Source organism: Podarcis cretensis (genome assembly GCF_951804945.1).
Source record: "Podarcis cretensis genome assembly, chromosome: 10".
Taxonomy (NCBI): Eukaryota; Metazoa; Chordata; class Lepidosauria; order Squamata; family Lacertidae; genus Podarcis; species Podarcis cretensis.
The window spans coordinates 22,390,544-22,410,076 of record NC_137179.1 but is presented as its reverse complement, the minus strand read 5'-3'; the positions used below and the strand labels follow the sequence as shown (position 1 = coordinate 22,410,076).

Genomic DNA, 19,533 nt, shown 5'->3' with positions numbered 1-19,533 from the left:
GACTTGCTGCAGAAAGGTGAAAATGGGCTTCTTATTTGCAAAGAAAATTGTGGCTCTGCAGCTCAATTGGTCTCTCTGCTTGCCTTATACCTAGTTAGGCCATTGGTCTTTACAGCTTAGTATTGTCTACGCCAGGGTTTCCCAAACTTGGGTCCCCAGCTTGTTTTTGGACTACAATTCCCATCATCCATGACCCTGTGAACTAGGGATGATAGGAGTTGTACAGAAACTTGGAGACCCAGGTTTGGGAAACCCTGGTCTGCACTGGCTGACTTGCATCAGCTCTCTAGGATCTCAGACAGGAAAATTTCCCAGCCGTAGCTGAAGACACAGGGGTTTGAAATGGGGACCTTCTGTATGTAAATGAGATACTCTTCAGCTGAGCTCCTGCCCTTCCCTTATTTAAGACAGTCTTTTCATTTGGGTGCTTCTGTTCAGAAATGGAACTTCAGCACACCTGAATCAAGGGATTGAAAACTTTTCCTTCCACATGTTTTTGGACTCCCAACTCCTACTAACCCCAACCTATTTGGCCAGTGGTCAGAGGTGGTGGGAGTTACGAGTACAGCAACATTACCTGGAAGGTGAGTGTAAGCTCTTAGGCCACAATGGTCCCCACCTTTTTACAGGATAGGTGGAAAGGAAAACAGGGTTTGTGGATGCAGTTCTGTCTAAACCGTCAGTCCTGGAAATGCTGGCATGGGAAAGAGTCTGTTCCAGAGGCTGGGAAGTTGATGATGAATGCAACAGCAGAATCTCTCCTAAGCAGTAGAGCAGTAGATCTGTAGAACCCAAAGAGCTGGAAGGACAGAACCAGCAAAGCAAGCTCAGTGGTTTCCAGTTTCCAATGGGTCCATAGTATTATTATGCCTCTATGTACAGAGTTGGAAAGAAACCTCAAAGGTAATCTAGTCCAGTTGACAATGGTGCAGGAGACCCCACATTTCAGCACCTGTAACAGGTGGCTTTCAAGGCTCTGCTTAGTATATTACACATAGAAAAATTGACTTTTTAGACCAGCAGCCTTTAGAGCAATACACCTTTGGAAAATAGATGCCCATTTCAGTGTTTTCTGGAGCTCTTTGCATGCATATCGCCAGCACTTGAGTTCACTGTTACGAATACAATTGTGACAGAAGACTTTGCTCTGAGAATGCAGTTCCTGTCAATATTTAAGAACCTTATTTTCCTCATCCCCCACCCCTTCGCTCTAATCCATTGTCTTTGTGGTTGCCGTAGAAATTGCAGGGCACAGGTCCCCTGATCTTGACAGAGGAGGAGAAGAGGACCCTGATCGCAGAAGGGTACCCTATCCCTACCAAACTGCCCCTAACAAAAGCAGAAGAAAAAGCACTGAAGAAGATCCGCAGGAAAATAAAAAACAAGGTAGGAGTTGCTATTAAACAACTTGGACTTATATTCAGGGTTGTTGGGGGGTTTTTTGTTGGGGGAGGGAGGACTTGGGCAAGATGCTCCTGGTGAACCACCTTCTCTGGGCAAGTCTGCTACTGTTGACGGCACCAGTTTACTTGCAGCCTTTCTCTGGACCCAGAAGGTGAGGCTGCTGTTCCGTCTTGCTCCTGCCATTGCTTGCTCACTCGGAGGTCAAGTGAGCAGACAGCAGTGAGAAGGAGGAGGACCAGCAGGCTCCAAGTCTTGGCAGCCTTCCTTTCACTGAGCCTGTGGGGTTGGCCAAGCGCCAGATAATGTTGGCCCTGTTTTGTTTCTCATACCAAGGAACTCTGTTATCACCTTCGGTGTATTTGTTCAGGGTATTTGTTACACTATTTTCCCACGGCAAAATCTGCCCACTGCTATGCCTATATAGAACAAAACACGATAAAGCAGAGCAACATTTCAGGGCAATCTGCTAGCATTATGAAAGACACGTCTGCAAAATTTTAACAGGGTCGCCGTGAGGTTTTTAAAGGGTCACAGAACAGCATTTCAATAGGCCAAGCAAAATAACTCCTGTTAATCAGCTCTGTGTTACATCAGGATGGAGCGATCTGCTAATCATTCATACTAAGGCCTAACAATAGAAATAGAAAAGAACCCAATGCAAATTGCAGCAAACATAGTCTTATCTTATCCAAAACTTGTTCTTGGTCCCGAGGCCACCATCCTCCCAGACTGGGTGGGAGGGGCCAGAAAGAGTCGGGAACCAGGTCTTTCAGAAATTCATAGCCAGATGCTATGCCAAGATGGGGAGACACTGTCCTCCAGATGTTTCTGGACTACAGCTCCCATTATTCTTGACTATTGGCTATACTGGCTGGGGCTGATGAGAGTCGGAGTCCCACCATAGGCTTCCCATCCCTGTCCTATATGCTGTCACAGTGCTGTGATGGTTCTTCGATCGAGATGGCTAAATGGTGACTTTGTAAGTTTGTCTGGTCCGTGATCACTTTCATTACAAATCCTTGCACCGATAAGAGCCTAAGACGAGCCTGCTAGATCAGGCCAGAGGCCCATCTAGGCCAATATCCTGATCTCACTGTGGCCAATCAGATGACTGTGGGAAGTACACAAGATGGACAGGAGCAGAACAACACACTCTGCACCTGCAATTCTCACCAACTGGTATTGAGAGGCATGATTCCTCTGGCAGTGGAGATGGAACGTAGCCGTTGTTGATAGCCTTTTCCTGCACAAATTTGTTGTCTTCTAAATCCGTCCAAGTTGGTGACCATATTTTAACAATGTGGTGCATGAAGTTTCTTTCGTTTATCTGCCCTGAATCTTCCAACATTCAGCTTCAGATGGAACACATTAGTTGAGTGCCCCCCACTGTCTTCAGAACACCCCTGTGAGGTAGGCTAGGCTGAAAACAACTAGCTCAGCACCTAAGCTAAGTGAAGATTTGGGCCCAGCTCTCCCTGGTTGCAGTCTGAAATTTTAACCCCTGTACCTAAACACTTGCTCTCTGGTATGAAGCTGGGCACCCTTCTGCGGCAGTGAGGAGCTGGAGTGGCATGGGCAACACTCCACTGTGACATGAAACATGATTTTACAGCTTAAAGCTGAAGTTGCTTTCCTTATCCATTCCTGAGTTCTAATTCTTTTAGTTATGGCCTCTGTTAGGTGTGTAATCAGTGCTTTGCATTTCTCCTGCAGATCTCTGCCCAAGAGAGCAGGAGGAAAAAGAAAGAATACATGGACAGCTTGGAGAAAAAGTAAGCTTGCCAGAATGACCTGTACAAGAGAAAGTTGCATTCTGGAATGCAGAATCCCAACCTCCCCATTTCAATCCCCTCTCCTGCCTGGTTTTCTGTTCTCATTCTTTCCCAAGAAACAGTCAGCCAGCCATCATTCCATGGTGACTTAAGCATGTTACGTCCTCATGGGGCTGTTTGCGGATCCCCCCTTCTCTGTTTTCTTTTTCTGCAAATGGTTGGGGTTCCCCCAAGGCTGTTGCTGCTTCCCTTAAGTGCCTGGGTGTTGCTTTTTTGGCTTCATAAGCAACAGCGCTCACAGCCTGAACATTGGAAATAGAGGGAAATGTAGCAAGATTGCAGTGACGGCTGTGGAAGGGGTAGACAAAATGGAGGCTTCATAACACAGTGGTAGAGCAGTTGTTGTTTTTAATGCAGGGACTCCTATCTTTGGCTGAAAGGATCTCTCTGAGATAAAAAGCTCAGAGACCCCTTCACTGAGGCCCTGAAGAGCTGCTGCCTTTCTGAATACAGTAGAAGGGCCAGCGGCATGACTCTATTCAAGCCAGATTTATATTCTCACCATGTTTATTTTGATGCCAGCAAGGAACCAACACGGCCACAAAGCATTGGAGCTGTGTGTGTTTCACATGCCCCCTCGTGGCTGCTCCTGGAAATACTACTAATGTCAGCGCAAGAAAACAAGCTATAGCTGTTCAAGCACTTGGAGGTATCATTGCAGCCCTGTCATGGTCTGAAATACCTATGCTCAGAACAGAATTTGGCACGGAATAAGCTGCTGAGATTATTTCCTTCTCTTGTTCCAGCATCTCGGCATCTCCTCCTCCAGCGTGCAGTGCAACTCTTGCTTACAAAATTGATGCACGCACTCTTGCTGTGGTGGCAAGGGAGAGTCACCTTTTTCTGAATTAAAGGATTGTGACAGATTTCTGTCTGCTTACTAGCAGCAGTTCAGAAAGCATATCCCACTTTGGTTGTTCCATCCCAGCCGAGGAAATAGCTTAACCTTTCTTTGTCTGCTTGTTCCCAAGGGTCGAGTGCTGTTCAAATGAGAACAGCGAGCTTCGCAAGAAGGTAGAAGTTCTGGAGAACACAAACAGGTGAGTTATAAAGCACTCTGGTCCGTAGCTAATACTTCTGTCGTGTTTTGGAGAGAAGCAGCTGGCTATATTGACTCGCCAATTGCATGAGCAAGATTACAAGCTGGAAGTGGAATAAGAACAAAAGACGAGCCCATCTAGTTCACCAACCAGATGGCCATGGGAAACCCCTAGCAGGGCCCGTGTACAATAGCACTCGCCCCTCCTTCAATTCAGAAGCACAGAGCTCCCAGCAGGGAAGGCACAACATAGCCTTCATGGCCAGCAGCCGTTTATAGCTTTATTCTTCATGAATTTGTTTAACCCCCTTTCTAAACCATCCAAGTTGTTTCCCGCCACTATACCTAGCAGCAGTGAGTTCCACAAATTAATTTTGTGCCATCTTAAAGAAGCATTTCCTTTCGTCTGAGCTAAATCCTCTAGCATTCAGCTTCATTGAAACGGCTCTCAGTTCTTGTATCGTGAGAAAGGGGAAAACACTTCTCTTTACCTGCTTTCTCCATACCATGCAAAATTTTATACAACTCTGTCATATCAGGCCCTCGGCCACAGTGGGGGATGAGACGTGCCCAGTTAATCTCTGTGATTTCCAGAAACTGATACTCGGAGGTGTACAGCCTCTGAAAGTGGAATCAGAACTTCACGGGAGGATAAGAGGTTAGAAATTTGTTGAATGAGGACGAGGATATCAGTGGCTCCTTGCCATGGTTAACTAATACACCAAACTCTCTAGTTCAGAAATATGGTTTGTGTGTTTGTGTGTTAAACATATGGGCATATTGCTACCAATTACATGGCAATTTGGGCAATACCGTCTACACCTGCAGCTGGCAAGTGGCCAGTGCGGTGTTGCATATCAAGGCACTGACAGTGAGAAAGGAATGTGGTGTCAGGACCGAGCAAATCCCATCAATAACGTCTCTTCTCTTGCTGGATCATGCACCTGGGCTCTGTCAGCTTCCTGCACTGTGACGGACTAGGGCAGTGAATCTGACATACATTTTTTTTTTGAAAAACCACCCAGATAAAGGAATGCACTCATGCATTTGTTGGACGATATCGCTGGAGTGTGTGCCTTCATCTGGGAGCGGATTATCTCTTTGAGGATAAAGACCCAGAAGTGGTTTCCAAGTCTGACTGGCACTTGGTGTGTGTTGCTAATTGGATAGCAAGTGTTCCGAATCTCTGGATCTTGTACCGCGGAGGCAGCCTTGGAGTTTAGAAAGCGTCTCCCACACATGGCTTTTGTGCTCTTGAAGGCAGAACAGCATGTTGCCATAACAAACTCAGCTCCTCTTACCCAATTTCATGGTTATGGTATGGGGACAGAAGAGGCATTTGTAACGCCTTGCAGATTGTAGGCTTACGGGTGGGGGTTCTTAACCATTCTTGCACCCATTGATTATACCTTGCAAAGCACCCTCCTTTTGGTCTGTTTCCCCCTATGCTGAACCTTTTTGTTTGTGCAACCTGTCTGGGACAGGAGAACAATTAAAAATGGCCTAGATGACTGGGGAGAAGGATCAAGCACTATCTTCCTGCTGGTTAAAGTAAAGGTAAAGGGACCCCTGACCATTAGGTCCAGTCGCAGACAATTCTGGGGTTGCGGTGCTCATCTCGCTTTATTGGCCGAGGGAGCCGACATACAGCTTCCGGATCATGTGGACAGCATGACTAAGCCACTTCTGGCGAACCAGAGCAGCACACGGAAACACTGTTTACCTTCCCACTGGAGCGGTACCTATTTATCTACTTGCACTTTGACGTGCTTTCGAGTTGCTAGGTTGGCAGGAGCAGGGACCGAGCAACGGGAGCTCACCCCATCGCGGAGATTTGAACCACCGACCTTCTGATCGGCAAGCCCTAGGCTCTGTAGTTTAACCCACAGCGCCACCTGCGTCCCTTACCTGCTGGTTAGGAGGAGCCATATTACAACAGTATTGTATGCCGACAGGTTCAATTCATGTCACCTCTAGCTAAGAATGGATCAGCTGGTGATGCGGAAGAACCCCAGCTTGAGTCCCTACAGAGCCCCTGTCAGCCTGACAAGGCAAAGCTGGGCTAGACAGACTAGTATAGTGTGCCCTGATAGATGAAGGGAGCTTCCTGTGTTTCTCAGCTGTAGCTTAGGCTTGAGGAAGCTGTGGTCCTCTAGATGATGTTGGATTCGGACTTCCATTGGCTCCAGCCAGCATGGTTGATGGGATCAATAGTGTAGCAAAGTCTGTAAGGCTACAGGTTTCCCACTCTTGCTATATAGCTGATAGTGCTGTCTTGAAAAACATATTGAAAGGCATTGAGCCTTCACATTCCTTGTCTGTATTGAGAAGGTATGGTTGTTTGGGTTTCAAAGCAGCATTTTGACTCTAGCTACAGTTGTTTTGAATTTGGTTGGATAAAGATAATGAATAAAGGCCGTATTTAACAAACGCGCCGCTCTAGCAAAAGTCAGTGCAAGGAGTGGAATGGGAATTCGCCCACCAGTGTGTATTCTGCACAGTCCCCAAATTTGCTCTTGGGGGTTGAAGGACCCCAAAAAGAGATTTAGGGAACAACACGCAGGGAGGGAGGAGAGGGGGGAAAGGTTCCATTGTGCAAGGAAAATCATTGCACTGATACAACCTTGACATTAGCACTGGGTTGAATGCAAGCCATTATCTTTTGTGGGTTTAAGTTGAGAATAAACTTCCCTTCCTCCAGTTTTTGCAAAAGGGGACTTTATTGAGGCATTGTAATTTGTTGATTTGCTTACACTGAACAGATTAATAGGTGATATTTTTTATTTCACTGACTAGCTGTCCTAATATATATATATTTTTTTAAATAAATTTTTATTAAAGTTTCAACAAATTTTATAGTAACACAAAAAGCAAAACATCACAACAACAATACAAACGAACAATACAAAACAAAAATCAAACAAAATTAAAAGGTTCAATTCTTGGTTTCATGTAGCTTTCTTTCCGGACTTCCTCACATCTCCCTTTTCTATTTTCAAATTTCCAATTTAGTTTCAGCAGATTTTCCCCCTATTTTAACCAGATTGATATGTCTTAATTTCTTTTAAAGTTAACCATTCCTGCTGCTAACCCATCTTTTTATCTTCCATCCTTAGGTTAACTAAACTGTGATTCTCTTATTTGTTACTAATGAAACATCTTTGCACATTCCTTCAGCTTTGTCACTAATGCCACATTGTCTCAATATCCTGCATCATATTAACATTCATACAGTTTACAATGTTTTTGCAGATAATCTTTGAATTTCTTCCATTCTTCTTCTATTTGTTCTTCTCCTGTATCTCGGATTCTGCCAGTCATTTCTGCTAGGTCCATATAGACCATCAATTGCATCTGCCATTCTTCCAGAGTGGGCAAATCTTGTGTCTTCCAATACTTTGCGATGAGTATTCTTGCTGCTGTTGTTGCGTACATAAAAAAAAGTTCTATCCTTCTTTAACACCTTCTGATCGACAATGCCCAGAAGGAAGTCCTCTGGTTTCTTCAAGAAGGTATACCTAAATACCTTTTTCAACTCATTATATATCATTTCCCAGAATGCCTTTACCCTTGGGCATGTCCACCAGAGGTGAAAGAATGTTCCCTCAGTTTCCTTACATTTCCAACATTTATTATTGGGCAAATGGTATATCTTTGCAAGCTTGACTGGTGTCATGTACCACCTATAAATCATTTTCATAATATTTTCTTTCAAGGCATTACATGCCATAAATTTCATACCAGTGGTCCATAACCGTTCCCAGTCCACAAACATAATATTATAACCAATGTCTTGTGCCCACTTAATCATAGCTGATTTAACCATTTCATCCTGAGTATTCCATTTTAACAGCAAGTTATACATTCTTGACAATGTCTTAGTTTTAGGTTCTAACAATTCCGTTTCTAGTTTCGATTTTTCCACCTGGAAACCTAGTTTCTTGTCCACGTTAAAAGCCTCTCTAATTTGGTAATAATGTAGCCAATCTCGCACTCTATCTTTTAGCTTCTCGAAGCTCTGCAATTTCCATGTGTTTCCTTCCTGTTTTAATATCTCCCAATATTTCGGCCATTTGGCCTCCATATTGAGCTTTTTCAGAGCCTTAGCCTCCATAGGTGACAACCACCTTGGGGTCTTATTTTCTAGCAAATCTTTATATCTTATCCAGACATTAAAAACTGCTCTCCTGACAATATGGTTCTTAAATACTTTATGAACCCTTACCTTGTCGTACCACAAGTATGCATGCCATCCAAACGCATTATTAAACCCTTCCAGGTCTAGAATGTCAGTGTTTTCAAGAAGTAGCCAGTCCTTAATCCAGCAGAAAGCTGCTGATTCATAGTAAAGCTTCATGTCTGGCAGGGCAAACCCCCCTCTTTCTTTAGCATCGGTTAATATTTTAAATTTTATTCTGGGCTTTTTGCCCTGCCAGACAAATTTAGAAATATCTCGCTGCCACCTCTTGAAACAATCCATTCTGTCCACAATCTGCAAAGTCTGAAACAAAAACAACATTTTTGGCAAAACATTCATCTTTATAGCGGCAATTCGGCCCAACAAGGAGAGTTTCAAGTTTGACCATGTTTCTAAATCTTTCTTTACCTCTGACCAACATTTTTCATAATTGTCCTTAAATAAATTCAGGTTTTTAGCTGTCATATTTATCCCTAGGTATTTCACTTTCTTCACCACATTTAAATTTGTCTCTTTCTGAAGCTTTTCTATTTCCATTGAAGTCATATTTTTCTCCAATACTTTAGTTTTTTGTTTATTTAATTTGAATCCTGCTACCTGACCAAACTCCTGAATCAGTTCTAAGACTCTTTTCGTACTAGATTCTGGCTCCTGTAACGTTAAGACCAAGTCATCTGCAAAGGCTTTAAGTTTCTATTGTTTAGCTCCGACCTGAACCCCTTTAATCAACTGGTCCCTCCTAATCAGATTCAGGAGCACTTCCAGGACCGAAATAAATAGCAATGGAGAGATAGGGCACCCCTGTCGCGTTCCTTTTTCAATTTTAATCTCTTCTGACACCACATTGTTAACTATCAATTTTGCTTTTTGTTCCGAATATATTGCTTCTATGCTATTTTCGAACCCTCGTCCCACACCCATTCCCTTAAGATTTTTTTTCATAAAACTCCAAGAAATGTTGTCAAAGGCCTTCTCCGCATCAATAAAAATTAACACTGCTTTTGTATTTATATTCGTCTGCAATAACTCTAATATGTCAATGATGTTTCTTGTATTGTCAGACAGATGCCTTCCAGGGAGAAAGCCTGCTTGGTCCTTATGTATTACTTCATTTAACACTCTTTTCAGTCTATTTGCCAAAATGTCTGCAAAGATTTTATAATCCACATTTAACAGGGATATGGGACGGTAGTTTTTAAGTTGTGTCTTTTCAGCTTCGGATTTTGGTATAAGCGTGATGAAAGCTTCTTTCCAGGAATCTGGTGCCTTCTTCCCCTCCATTATCTCATTACACACCTCCTTTAGTGGTTGAATTAAATAGTCTTTCAACATCTTGTAATATTTGGAGGTTAACCCGTCCGGCCCTGGAGATTTGCCCAATTGCATATTCCGAATAGCACCTTCAATCTCCTGTTCTGTTATTTCATAATTCAATATCATCTTATTTTCTTGAGATAGCTCTTGTAATCCGTTAATCTTTAAAAATTGGTCTATGTCAAACTCTTTTTGCGGCCCCTGCGTGTAAAGTTGTTTAAAATATCTCTGGAAACACTTTCTAATCTCTTCAGGTTTCTGTATATTTCTCCCCTCTATCTCAAGGTTGGTTACCGTATTCAACTTCTGTCTTTTTTTCAGCTGCCATGCTAGCAACTTTCCACATTTATTTGCCGATTCAAAAGTTTTCTGCTTCATTTGTTTAATTTTCCATTCAACTTCTTTATTTACTAATTTCATATATTGTACTTGGTAGAGTTTAATTTCTCTCAAAATCTCCTGCGACTTGGGTTTCGATCTTAACCTTTTTTCCCCTTCTTTTATTTTTTCCAAAATTTTGTCTTTTTTCTCATTTTGGGTTCTCCTCTTTATTGCATTCTGCTGTATCAGAAACCCCCTCATAACTGCTTTACTTGCGTCCCAGATTATTCTTTTTTCCACTGTAGTGTTCAAATTAACTTCAAAGTAATCCTTCAAGTTTTTTTGGGCCTTCTTAACAATCTCTTGATCTCTTAATAAGGTGTCATTCATCCTCCATCTAAAGGAACCAGTTGTAGTTAATCTCATTTCCATCTTGACGGCGTTGTGGTCGGAGCATGTTTTTGGGCAGATTTCCACTTTTCTAGTCTTTGGTGCCAGTCCTCTAGTTATCCATATTTGGTCAATTCTTGTCCATGTCAATTTAGCTTCAGAAAAGAAAGTCCCTTCTCTTCCTAGGGGGTTTTTAGTTCTCCAAATATCAATCAGATCCATATTGTCAGTTAATTCAAAGAAAGTCTTAGGTAGTCTGCCCTCTTTTGTTATATTATGACTTTGTGCTTTGTCCATGTTCGTGGACACCACTCCGTTCATATCTCCCATCAAAATGATGTTGTTGTAGTCAATGTGCTCCAGCATTTTCTCATGCAACTTCTTATAAAATTCCGACTTTCCCTCATTTGGTGCATATATTCCTAAAATCAAAAAAAATTCTCCTTGTACTTGAATTTCAATTGCCACAATCCTTCCTTGTTCATCTTTAAAAAGAAATTTCGGTGACAGGCTTTCTTTTGCATATATAACAACTCCTCTCTTCTTCACTCTGTCAGATGAAATAAATTCTTGACCCAATCTCTTATTAATCAAAACTTTCCTATGAAGCCTAGTCAGATGTGTTTCCTGTAGGCAAATTAAGTCTAATTGCTCCTTTTTTAATATGTGAAATATCCTCTTCCTTTTCTTCAGACAATTACAGCCATGAATATTCCAAGTTACTAGTTGCAGGGCCATGCTGGAGCCTTCTTGTTCCTTTTGGGTGGTGTCACTTACTTCTGGTCCACAGATCCCAAAGGTGTGGGAACAGAGCTTAGTAGTCCAGATCCACTTCAATCCCTTTCTGAAGGTCTTCTCCGTAGTGGCTCAGGAATTTTTCCCTGTCTTCAGCTGATTTGATTTTAACCTTCTTCCCCCTAAAAGTGAAAGATAGTCCCTGGGGGAACTCCCATCTAAAAATGATGCTGTTTCCTTTCAATAGTGTCACCAAATCTTTGTAATCAGCTCTAAGATCTAATAAATATTTCGGGATGTCCTTGTAGATTTCCACATTGGTATCCTGGATAGTTAAGGTCTTTTGATAGTGTGCATTCAGTATCTTGTCTCTTTCTTCTTTCGATCTGAGGGAGATCAGACAGTCTCTAGACTTGTCTTTCCTCCCTCCTCTTCCAAGCCTGAATGCAGTTGTTATTTTAAAATCCTTATCTTCTTCCAAAGACCAAAGTTCTGCAAATTCTTTTGTCAGATACTCCTTCAAGTCTCCTTTTTCAAGTTCTGGGACTGACCTCAGCCTCAAATTATTTTCTTTACTTTTTAGATCCACCATGGAAAGATATGCCTGATGGTCACCAATCTGTTTACGCATAGGTTTTATTTCCTGTTCCACGGCTTCCACTTTCCGTTGAGCCTCCTCTGCAATTTTACGATTTTCAGTGGTGGTTTCTAAGAGTTTCCCAATTGCCTGTGCATTTAAGCCGACTTGTTGTGTCAAATTATTTACACTAGCAGTGTTCTGATCTAGTTTAGATGAGTGTTCATTCACTTGCTTACACAGATCATCTAGTTTCCCAAGGATTTTATCCAATACTGTTACTGATGTGTCTCCACCTGTGGCCATTCCTGCAGGCCTTGCTGGCTCTAAATCTTCCTGTGGAGTCACGGAGACTGTAGGAACCGATGATCTGCGCAGCTGTGAAGTTATCGTAGTTTGTTGTGTTTTGGCTTTTGCTGATCTTGTCTTCCCACTCATCCCACCACTGTCTAGGTGCCAAGGTCAGTCTTATGATTAACAGTTCCCATGGGAATCCACAAGCCCTTGGATGGAAAATTCCCCCCAGCCGTTGCAAGTTTTCAATAATCCACTAGGGGAAGACTGGCTGTTTCTTCACAAAGGAAAAACAATTTGCAATATGCCAAAATTCAAAGTCTCTAGAAAGTTCAATAACAATGTCTAACAGCCCCAAACTTCCAAAGACCTTCTGAGGTTCTTAATTTTTGCAGAGCCAAGCCTTAATTCCTTACAATGTCTCAAAGAGTGCAAGTTTCTAGTGTAACAACTCCATGTAGCAATCCACTGTAACAGTTCCAACAGACTGGCAGCTCTGGCAATTTAGTAGCTCTACCAATCTGGCAGTCCGCTGCAGTCACTGTCTCTCAAAGAATTTATAAATCCATAAAAAAGAAAGATATATCCACAGGTATAGGGTATAGTCCACAAGCATAATAAATTAGAGCCAGTTGATGCTTGGAAAGATGCTATTCAGAGAAATAGTTCAACGGCAATTAGAAAGTTAAAAGTCTCTGCTTAAAATCTATATACAAAACCGGGAGACGGACTTCCTGGTTGCATCTCCCGCTTCAGTGCCAAATTTCCACAAATTTAGTCTCAAAATCGATTAACTTCACCTACTCACGAGTAGTTGGTTTATATCCGAATTGTCCCAGGAAAAAAGGTCAGCGCTCACCGGCAGCAGCTTCGCGGCTTCGTCTCTGCAGGAAGAGCGATTGACTCACAGCACTGCGCTAGCCCTTTCACACTCCAGAGCTCCTTACGGGGTTCCTTTGGCGTTTCTGGGCGCACAAATGGTGCCCGCCGAGTCCCACGGCCACAGGCTATCTCTGCCTGTGGTTTTCCGACGCGGGTCTCCGCTTCGCCGTAGCGGACGACCCGTTTCCGCAGAGCCTCCTCTTCACAAAGTAAAGAGGATCGCCATTGCCGTTCGCGCCGCCTCCGGAAGTCCTAATATTTTTAAATTTAATATTTGGATTGGAGTTTTCTGGTTCAGATGTCTTGCAAGTGAACCTTCCTTCAGCTCCATTTGCATTAAAATAGCATAAAGATGCTCTTGAGATTTTTACCATCTTTGGTCAACTGAGATACGCTTATCTATTTTCATCCCCAGTTTCATCAGTGTTTGACAATATGTTACATGTTAAAATCTGCAAAGATCTGTACTCTTCTAGCAGTGGCAGCATCCAATATAAGTGACTTGGTTTGTTCTGCAGTGTTTTTGGTCCTTTCTGTGTGCAAACAATTGATTGGCCAAGAATGCATGCAGCCCTCCATCCCAAAAGAAATTTAGCTATTCCTGCTCTCCATTTGGCATTGGCATTTGATACACTTGGGATTGCTGCAGATGTGCATGGCCGGGCAAACAGCCCAGCACGGGTCTTTCTTTTTTCTTTTGCAAATGTGTTGGGGTCAAGTCCTTTTGAAGGGGCCGTTGCTGGGATGCTGCACATTTTGGCAGAATGAAATTGATCTGATACATTTTCCAGCGTTCCTATTAAATAGATTGCCTCTTAAGATTATGGCTTTGAGACTTAATTGGACATTTCCTTGTTGATGTGCCAGTGTCCTTTTTCTGGTTGTTAACTAAATTTAATAGTAAACCTGTCTTTGAAAGGGTCTTTCTCTCTGTGTAAAGGGGGCTTCAGAAAGCGAGTTATAGAAATGCCATAATTGACTTCTGCACAGTGGTACCTTGGTTCTCAAATGGCTTAGTTGCCGAACAAATTGGCTCCCAAACGCCGCAAACCCAGAAGTAAGTGTTCTGGTTTGTGAATGTTTTTTTGGAAGCCGAACGTCCAACGCAGCTTCTGCTTGAATGCAGGAAGTTCCTGCAGCCAATCGGAAGTCACGCCTTGGTTTTCGAACGGTTTCGGGAGTCAAATGGACTTCCGGAACGGATTAAGTTCGAGAACCAAGGTACAACTGTACAGTTATTTATTTACAGGGCAGTGACAGAAACAACAACAACCCACCAGAACTTCTTAGTTTTCTTCTTTCCCAGAAAACACATGATTGATACTTTAAATGAAACATGAAGGTTTTAAATCTCCCTGGTTTCTGCTAGCACTGCTTGATAAACCTTCTGGTGATCAGGTGTCTGTGCTGCATGAACATTGGTTTGGAATGGGTGGGTATTCAGCACTGATTTATCTTAAATGGCTGCTTCCTTTAGAATAGGGTGTGGAGAAACCATTGACTTTGCCCAATCCTTCAGCATTAAAACACAGTGGGTGTAAAGAAGGCAGAAAATCAAAAAGATGGTGACTGGAAGAGCTCTTCCACCCTTTCCTTGTCAATCAGCTGCCCTTCTCTTCCACAATAGGCTTTAGAAAGGCTTTTCTTATCCACTCTAGAGGCACACTAGCCACACCACTTCTGCTACCATGGTTGATTATGACCATTTCCTTATGGATGGGCTAGTAGATTGAGTTTTCCCATTTATCCACACAACATCCCTGTTAAGCTAGGCCAAGAATAACTGGCCAAAGGCCAGCCAGTGAACTTCTGAACCTGGGTCACCTCAGTTGTGATCATGAATTCTGTCCTGCAGGCTACACTCCTCTGGTTTGTTGACTGTCAATCTTTGGAAGGGGGGGGGGCTGTCTGTAATCTTCACTTTGCACCTCATGGCCCACACACCCTGGGGGCACAATGAAAAAATAAAGCTAAATGGAAGGCAGGAGGCAAAGCTGTGAAATGGCTGAGCCCTCATTGGCCAGGGAAGTGCAAATGTGTGTGTACACACACACACACTGCTTTGGAGAAGGCAGTTCTTTGAATTGCACCCCCTAAGTGTGTCAGGCAAAGATGCCATTTCTTTCAGCATCAGAGTTCCTGTTTTATGCTCTCACCTTTTTCTCCTCCCCCCGCCCACTTCTTTGAGCTATGCATGTACTTGCTTCACCAAAACCGTTGTGAATTTTAGTAAGATGCACTGCTGGGGCCTCTTAGTGTATCATCTACTCCCCACCCCCCTCTCCCTCTTTAACTTCTTAAATGGCTTTTTCTCACTTAGCCTACCCCTTCCATTTTCAGTAGATAGCTGCCAAAATGAATTGTTTTCAGTAAACTGAAGAATGTCTTTTCTCTGCAGATGAGCGAGGCTTTTGACTTTGATTTATTCCCCTAGCACCACATTTTATATCCAAATGAAGCGTTCAAGTTTGAAAGAAGTTTTATCCTGAGTTGTAAAGTAGCCATGACCCGGCACATGAGCTGCTCATCTCAGTTTCTTGTTATTCCTTTGGTCCTTCCCCTCTCCTGCCACCTGATCCTTTCTAACCTGGAGATGCTCAACCTGGAATCTCCTGCGTTCAAAGCACATGCTGCGGCAGTGAGCTAGGCCTCTGAATACCAGTTCCTGGGAATCACAGGTGCGGAGAGAGTTGTGCTCAAGTCCTGTTTTAAAAGGCTTCCCACAGGCATCTGGTTGGCCACTGTGAGAACAGGATGCTGCCCTAGATGTGCTATTGGCCTGATCTTATGTTCCTATTCAGCACAGTGCACATAGGAAGCTGACTTAAGCCGAATCACAGCTGTGTAGACTGGGTCTAGCCCAGTACTGTTGACACCAGCTCTCCAGGGTTTCCCAGCCCTGCTTACAGGGTCTCCACTTTTGGGCTGGTCTGGAAAACTGGGAATGATTTGTGGTCTCCACTGATCATCCTGCCGCACCACCACCACAGTCCTCTTGGGAAAGGCCAGAGTCTCACCTCTGACTTTGCCCTGAGCTTTGGAGGCAAAGTCAGAAGAGATTCTGTCTCTTTCCCCAAGAGTCAGGCCTGGCTGAGAGGGAGAATTGGCGTTGGGTGATGCTAGATGATGGATGGGATACTTGCCAGAGGGCAGAAAGAGCGATCCCCGCGGCGAACACGGCAAGCGTATTTGTGGAGCCTTTTCTCCTCTGCTTTCAATTACATGGTGGCAGCTTCCCATCTCCAAGGGGTTTCTGCAACTCAAGCATATCACAGTGTGCAACAGAGCACTAATTCTGGCTTCTATATAAAGAGAAAAGCTGCTTCAGAGGAATGTTGAGCAGAGATGTGTCAGGGTCTCTTGTCCTCCTTCTCCAGCCAGCAATTTGCCACTCCTAACAAAGTACGTAAAGGTAACTATAAAGGTAACTGACTATTAGGTCCAGTCATGACCGACTCTGGGGTTGTGGCACTCATCTCACTTTACTGGCCAAGGGAGCAGGCGTACAGCTTCCGGGTCATGTGGCCAGCATGACTAAGCCACTTCTGGCGAACCAGAGCAGCACATGGAAATGCCGTTTACCTTCCCGCCGGAGTGGTAACTATTTATCTACTTGCACTTTGATGTGCTTTCAAACTGCTAGATTGGCAGGAGCAGGGACCGAGCAAAGGGAGCTCACCCCGTGGCAGGGATTCGAACCGCCAACCTTCTGATCGGCAAGCCCTAGGCTCTGTGGTTTAACCCACAGCGCCACCCACGTCCCTAACAAAGTACATGAGATCAGGCCAATGACCCATCAAGTCCAGCATTCTGTTCTCACAGTGGCCAACCAGATGCCTGTGGGAAACCCATAAGCAGGACCTGAGAACAGGGGCACTCTCCTGCCCACATGGGCTTCAAAACAGAGAGAGGGATGCTTGCATAAGAAAGGTGTAAGCAGGAGTGATTTGGTTCTGTGAAATGGCAGCTAGGGAATGGATTCAGCACTGCATTCCCTCACTACTTTTCTGCTCAAAGTATGCTCTCGTTTCATTCAGAAAAGGCACCTAAATTTTACAAAATAGGAGGCTGCAGGTGAGCAGATTTTTTTTAAGGGCAGGGGTTATTAATAATATTAAGAAAGAGTTCTGGTCCACATAGATCTCTGGGGGAGCATTATGAGTCCTAATTTAAGCCTGAACATCTAGAGTCCCTTGAATTCATTCAGACCCTAATTAGAGAGCTGCTTAGTTGTCGTTGTTGTTGTTGTTGGGTTTTTTTTAAGGCAAATTTACATTTGGCTATAAAGGCACCTCTGGGGATGTATTTTGTAACTTGAGCATGTAAAGAAAGATTGGACTGAAGTGTGTAGAAGAGGGTTGGGGAATGTGTGCGGTTGGACTCCCAATTCCCATCAGCCCCAAGCAACATGGCCAATTCTTAAGGGATAATTCAGTGACCTCTATACCACATCCATGGTGTAGAATATAATTCATGCACCTTGAAAACATGTATGTTTGTTTTCCTTGAGAGCGAAACTATAGGGCCCCAGGCTGCCAGATAAAGTGTGCAGTTGTTTTTTTTTTACTTTTTTAATTGGTTAGTTGTGGCAGGTCAACAGAGAGCTTTAGCCTACTCGTAATTGCTAATACCCAAATTGCTGGCACACGCTTAAATCCCTCTCACAGAAGAGTGACAGTCTGGAGACACCCAGAGACAGGTGAGGACAGGGGGTGGGGACCTGTGGCCCTCTGTATGCTGCTGACCTACAACTCCCATGAGCCCCAGTCAATGTAGCCAGTGGTCGAGGATGATGGGAGTTGTAGTTAAGCAACATCTGGAGGGCCATAGGTTTTCCACACCTGCCCCAGGTCAACAAATCTTCTTTAAATAAGAATCTGACTTTTGCAGGTAGGAAAGTGATGGGGAAATCCCCTGAGAAGTGTGAATGATTAATGGGGAGGTTTCATGATTAACGGGTTTTCAAAGGCAGGGAACAGGATGCTGTGGGCCATAGGCCTGATCCAGCAGGCTCCTCCTACGTTCTTACAAACACCCTGCGACCAGATCAGGATGGATCTTCCTTCTCTTACAACCTAATCCCAAACTAATCGGGATGCATGCTCAAGAAAGGCCGGACATAGTTTAACCTCCATGTAAGCTTTGTGCAAGGTAGTAGGAATGGATGCTCAATAAACAGGTTGTCTGGAGAAGCCCTCTGCTCTGTACAGGTTCAACTGATCTAGCGCCCCAGAAGAAGAAACAGTCCTCTATGTGTTCTGGGTGTGTGGCTCTTCACTGGCAGGCACAACAAATCTTGAAACGTTGTATGAATATGACAAAGGGCAAAGAATAAGAGTGGTGCATGAAATGCAGAATCCCAGACCAACACACGTTGATTTCTGCCGCTCTCCATCTTTCAGAACACTCCTGCAGCAACTGCAGAGGCTCCAAGCCATGGTGGCTGGCAAAGTGTCTCGCTCGTGCAAAGCTGCCGGCACGCAAACGGGGACCTGCCTCATGGTGAGTCCTGCCTATTCCTTTTCTCCTTAGGTCCCTCCCTGGGCCATCGATGGGTCACACATTGTTTAGCAGGAACTGCATCATGGTGGGGCACAGGGGCAGGGAACCTTTTTCAGCCCAGGGGCCACATGCCAGCGGTGGGCTATGCCAAAGAGGGAAGCGCGTAGAGCAACAAATGCAATTTTTAAACTTTTGCACAGTGGGCTAGCCCCAAAATAACCATCTCAGATCTCCTGTATGCCTTTCTTTCTCCCCAATATGACATGTTCTGCCTAACATAAAAAAACCCCTGCACTTCTCATCTCAAGCTAAAAAGTGCTTCTTCCTGATGTACTAGCTTTCTTTGGCCAGTGAGCATTCAACCATGCAATTCCCTCGGCAGCATTGCAAAGTCATATTGTCCCCAGAGAGCTGTGTCGTTTGCTTCTAGGCTGGCTTTATTTGGCAGGCGAAAACTGAAATGTGCTTGTCTCTCCCCCCGTCCTTGCTGTGTGAATCCAACAGGGGCAATTGGGTGTTGTTTTTGTTTTTTAAGCAGCTGTCCCTGCATCTACCAGTCAAGCCCCCACTTTGAGCTCCTATTAATTCTCCCCTTCCTGCCTGAGCTTTCCCTCTTCCAACATGTCCTGTCAGGCTGCTTTTTAAACTCACGGTTGTGTGTGCCTGTTGAGTCGCGAGGAGCCTGGGAAGTGCCCACTGCGATGTTATGAAACAACATTGAAATTCATGTCACAGCCTAGTCTAGCCAAGATGGATTTCCTACCTTTTTGAGTTTTGCGAGTAAGTAGCTCTGCTGAGCGGAATGGCTGCAGAGCTTCCAGCATTGCCATACTAATGTGGAACGTCTCTCCTTCTGTGGAGCTGAATCTGGATTGCATCTGCGCTCCTAGTTTCAAGCATCCTGTCTCATGATTAATGCAGCCTGGGGAAGGAAATCACCTCTGAGCCACACATCATTTTCTTGGTTTTGATATTGCTCTGTATTTGATGTTCGAGCTGTAAGACTTTATTTCTGTTCGTTGGCTCAAGTATAACTGAGTCTCTG

General features: G+C 44.0%; 1 protein-coding gene across 4 annotated transcripts in view; it reads left to right on the top strand.

Moving 5' to 3' along the window:
* CREB3L2 (cAMP responsive element binding protein 3 like 2) overlaps positions 1 to 19,533 on the top strand; it is a 298,302-nt gene that overhangs the window by 63,814 nt on the left and 214,955 nt on the right. For all 4 annotated transcript variants that reach the window (XR_013842796.1, XR_013842797.1, XM_079992718.1 and 1 more), the window contains exons 6-9: positions 1,240 to 1,386; positions 3,118 to 3,176; positions 4,208 to 4,276; positions 18,389 to 18,488. Coding sequence is in view for 2 of the 4 variants with exons in the window: in XM_079992718.1 (XP_079848844.1) it covers positions 1,240 to 1,386; positions 3,118 to 3,176; positions 4,208 to 4,276; positions 18,389 to 18,488 (375 nt within the window). In the remaining 2 variants the exon portion in view is untranslated. The remainder of the gene's footprint in view (positions 1 to 1,239; positions 1,387 to 3,117; positions 3,177 to 4,207; positions 4,277 to 18,388; positions 18,489 to 19,533) is intronic.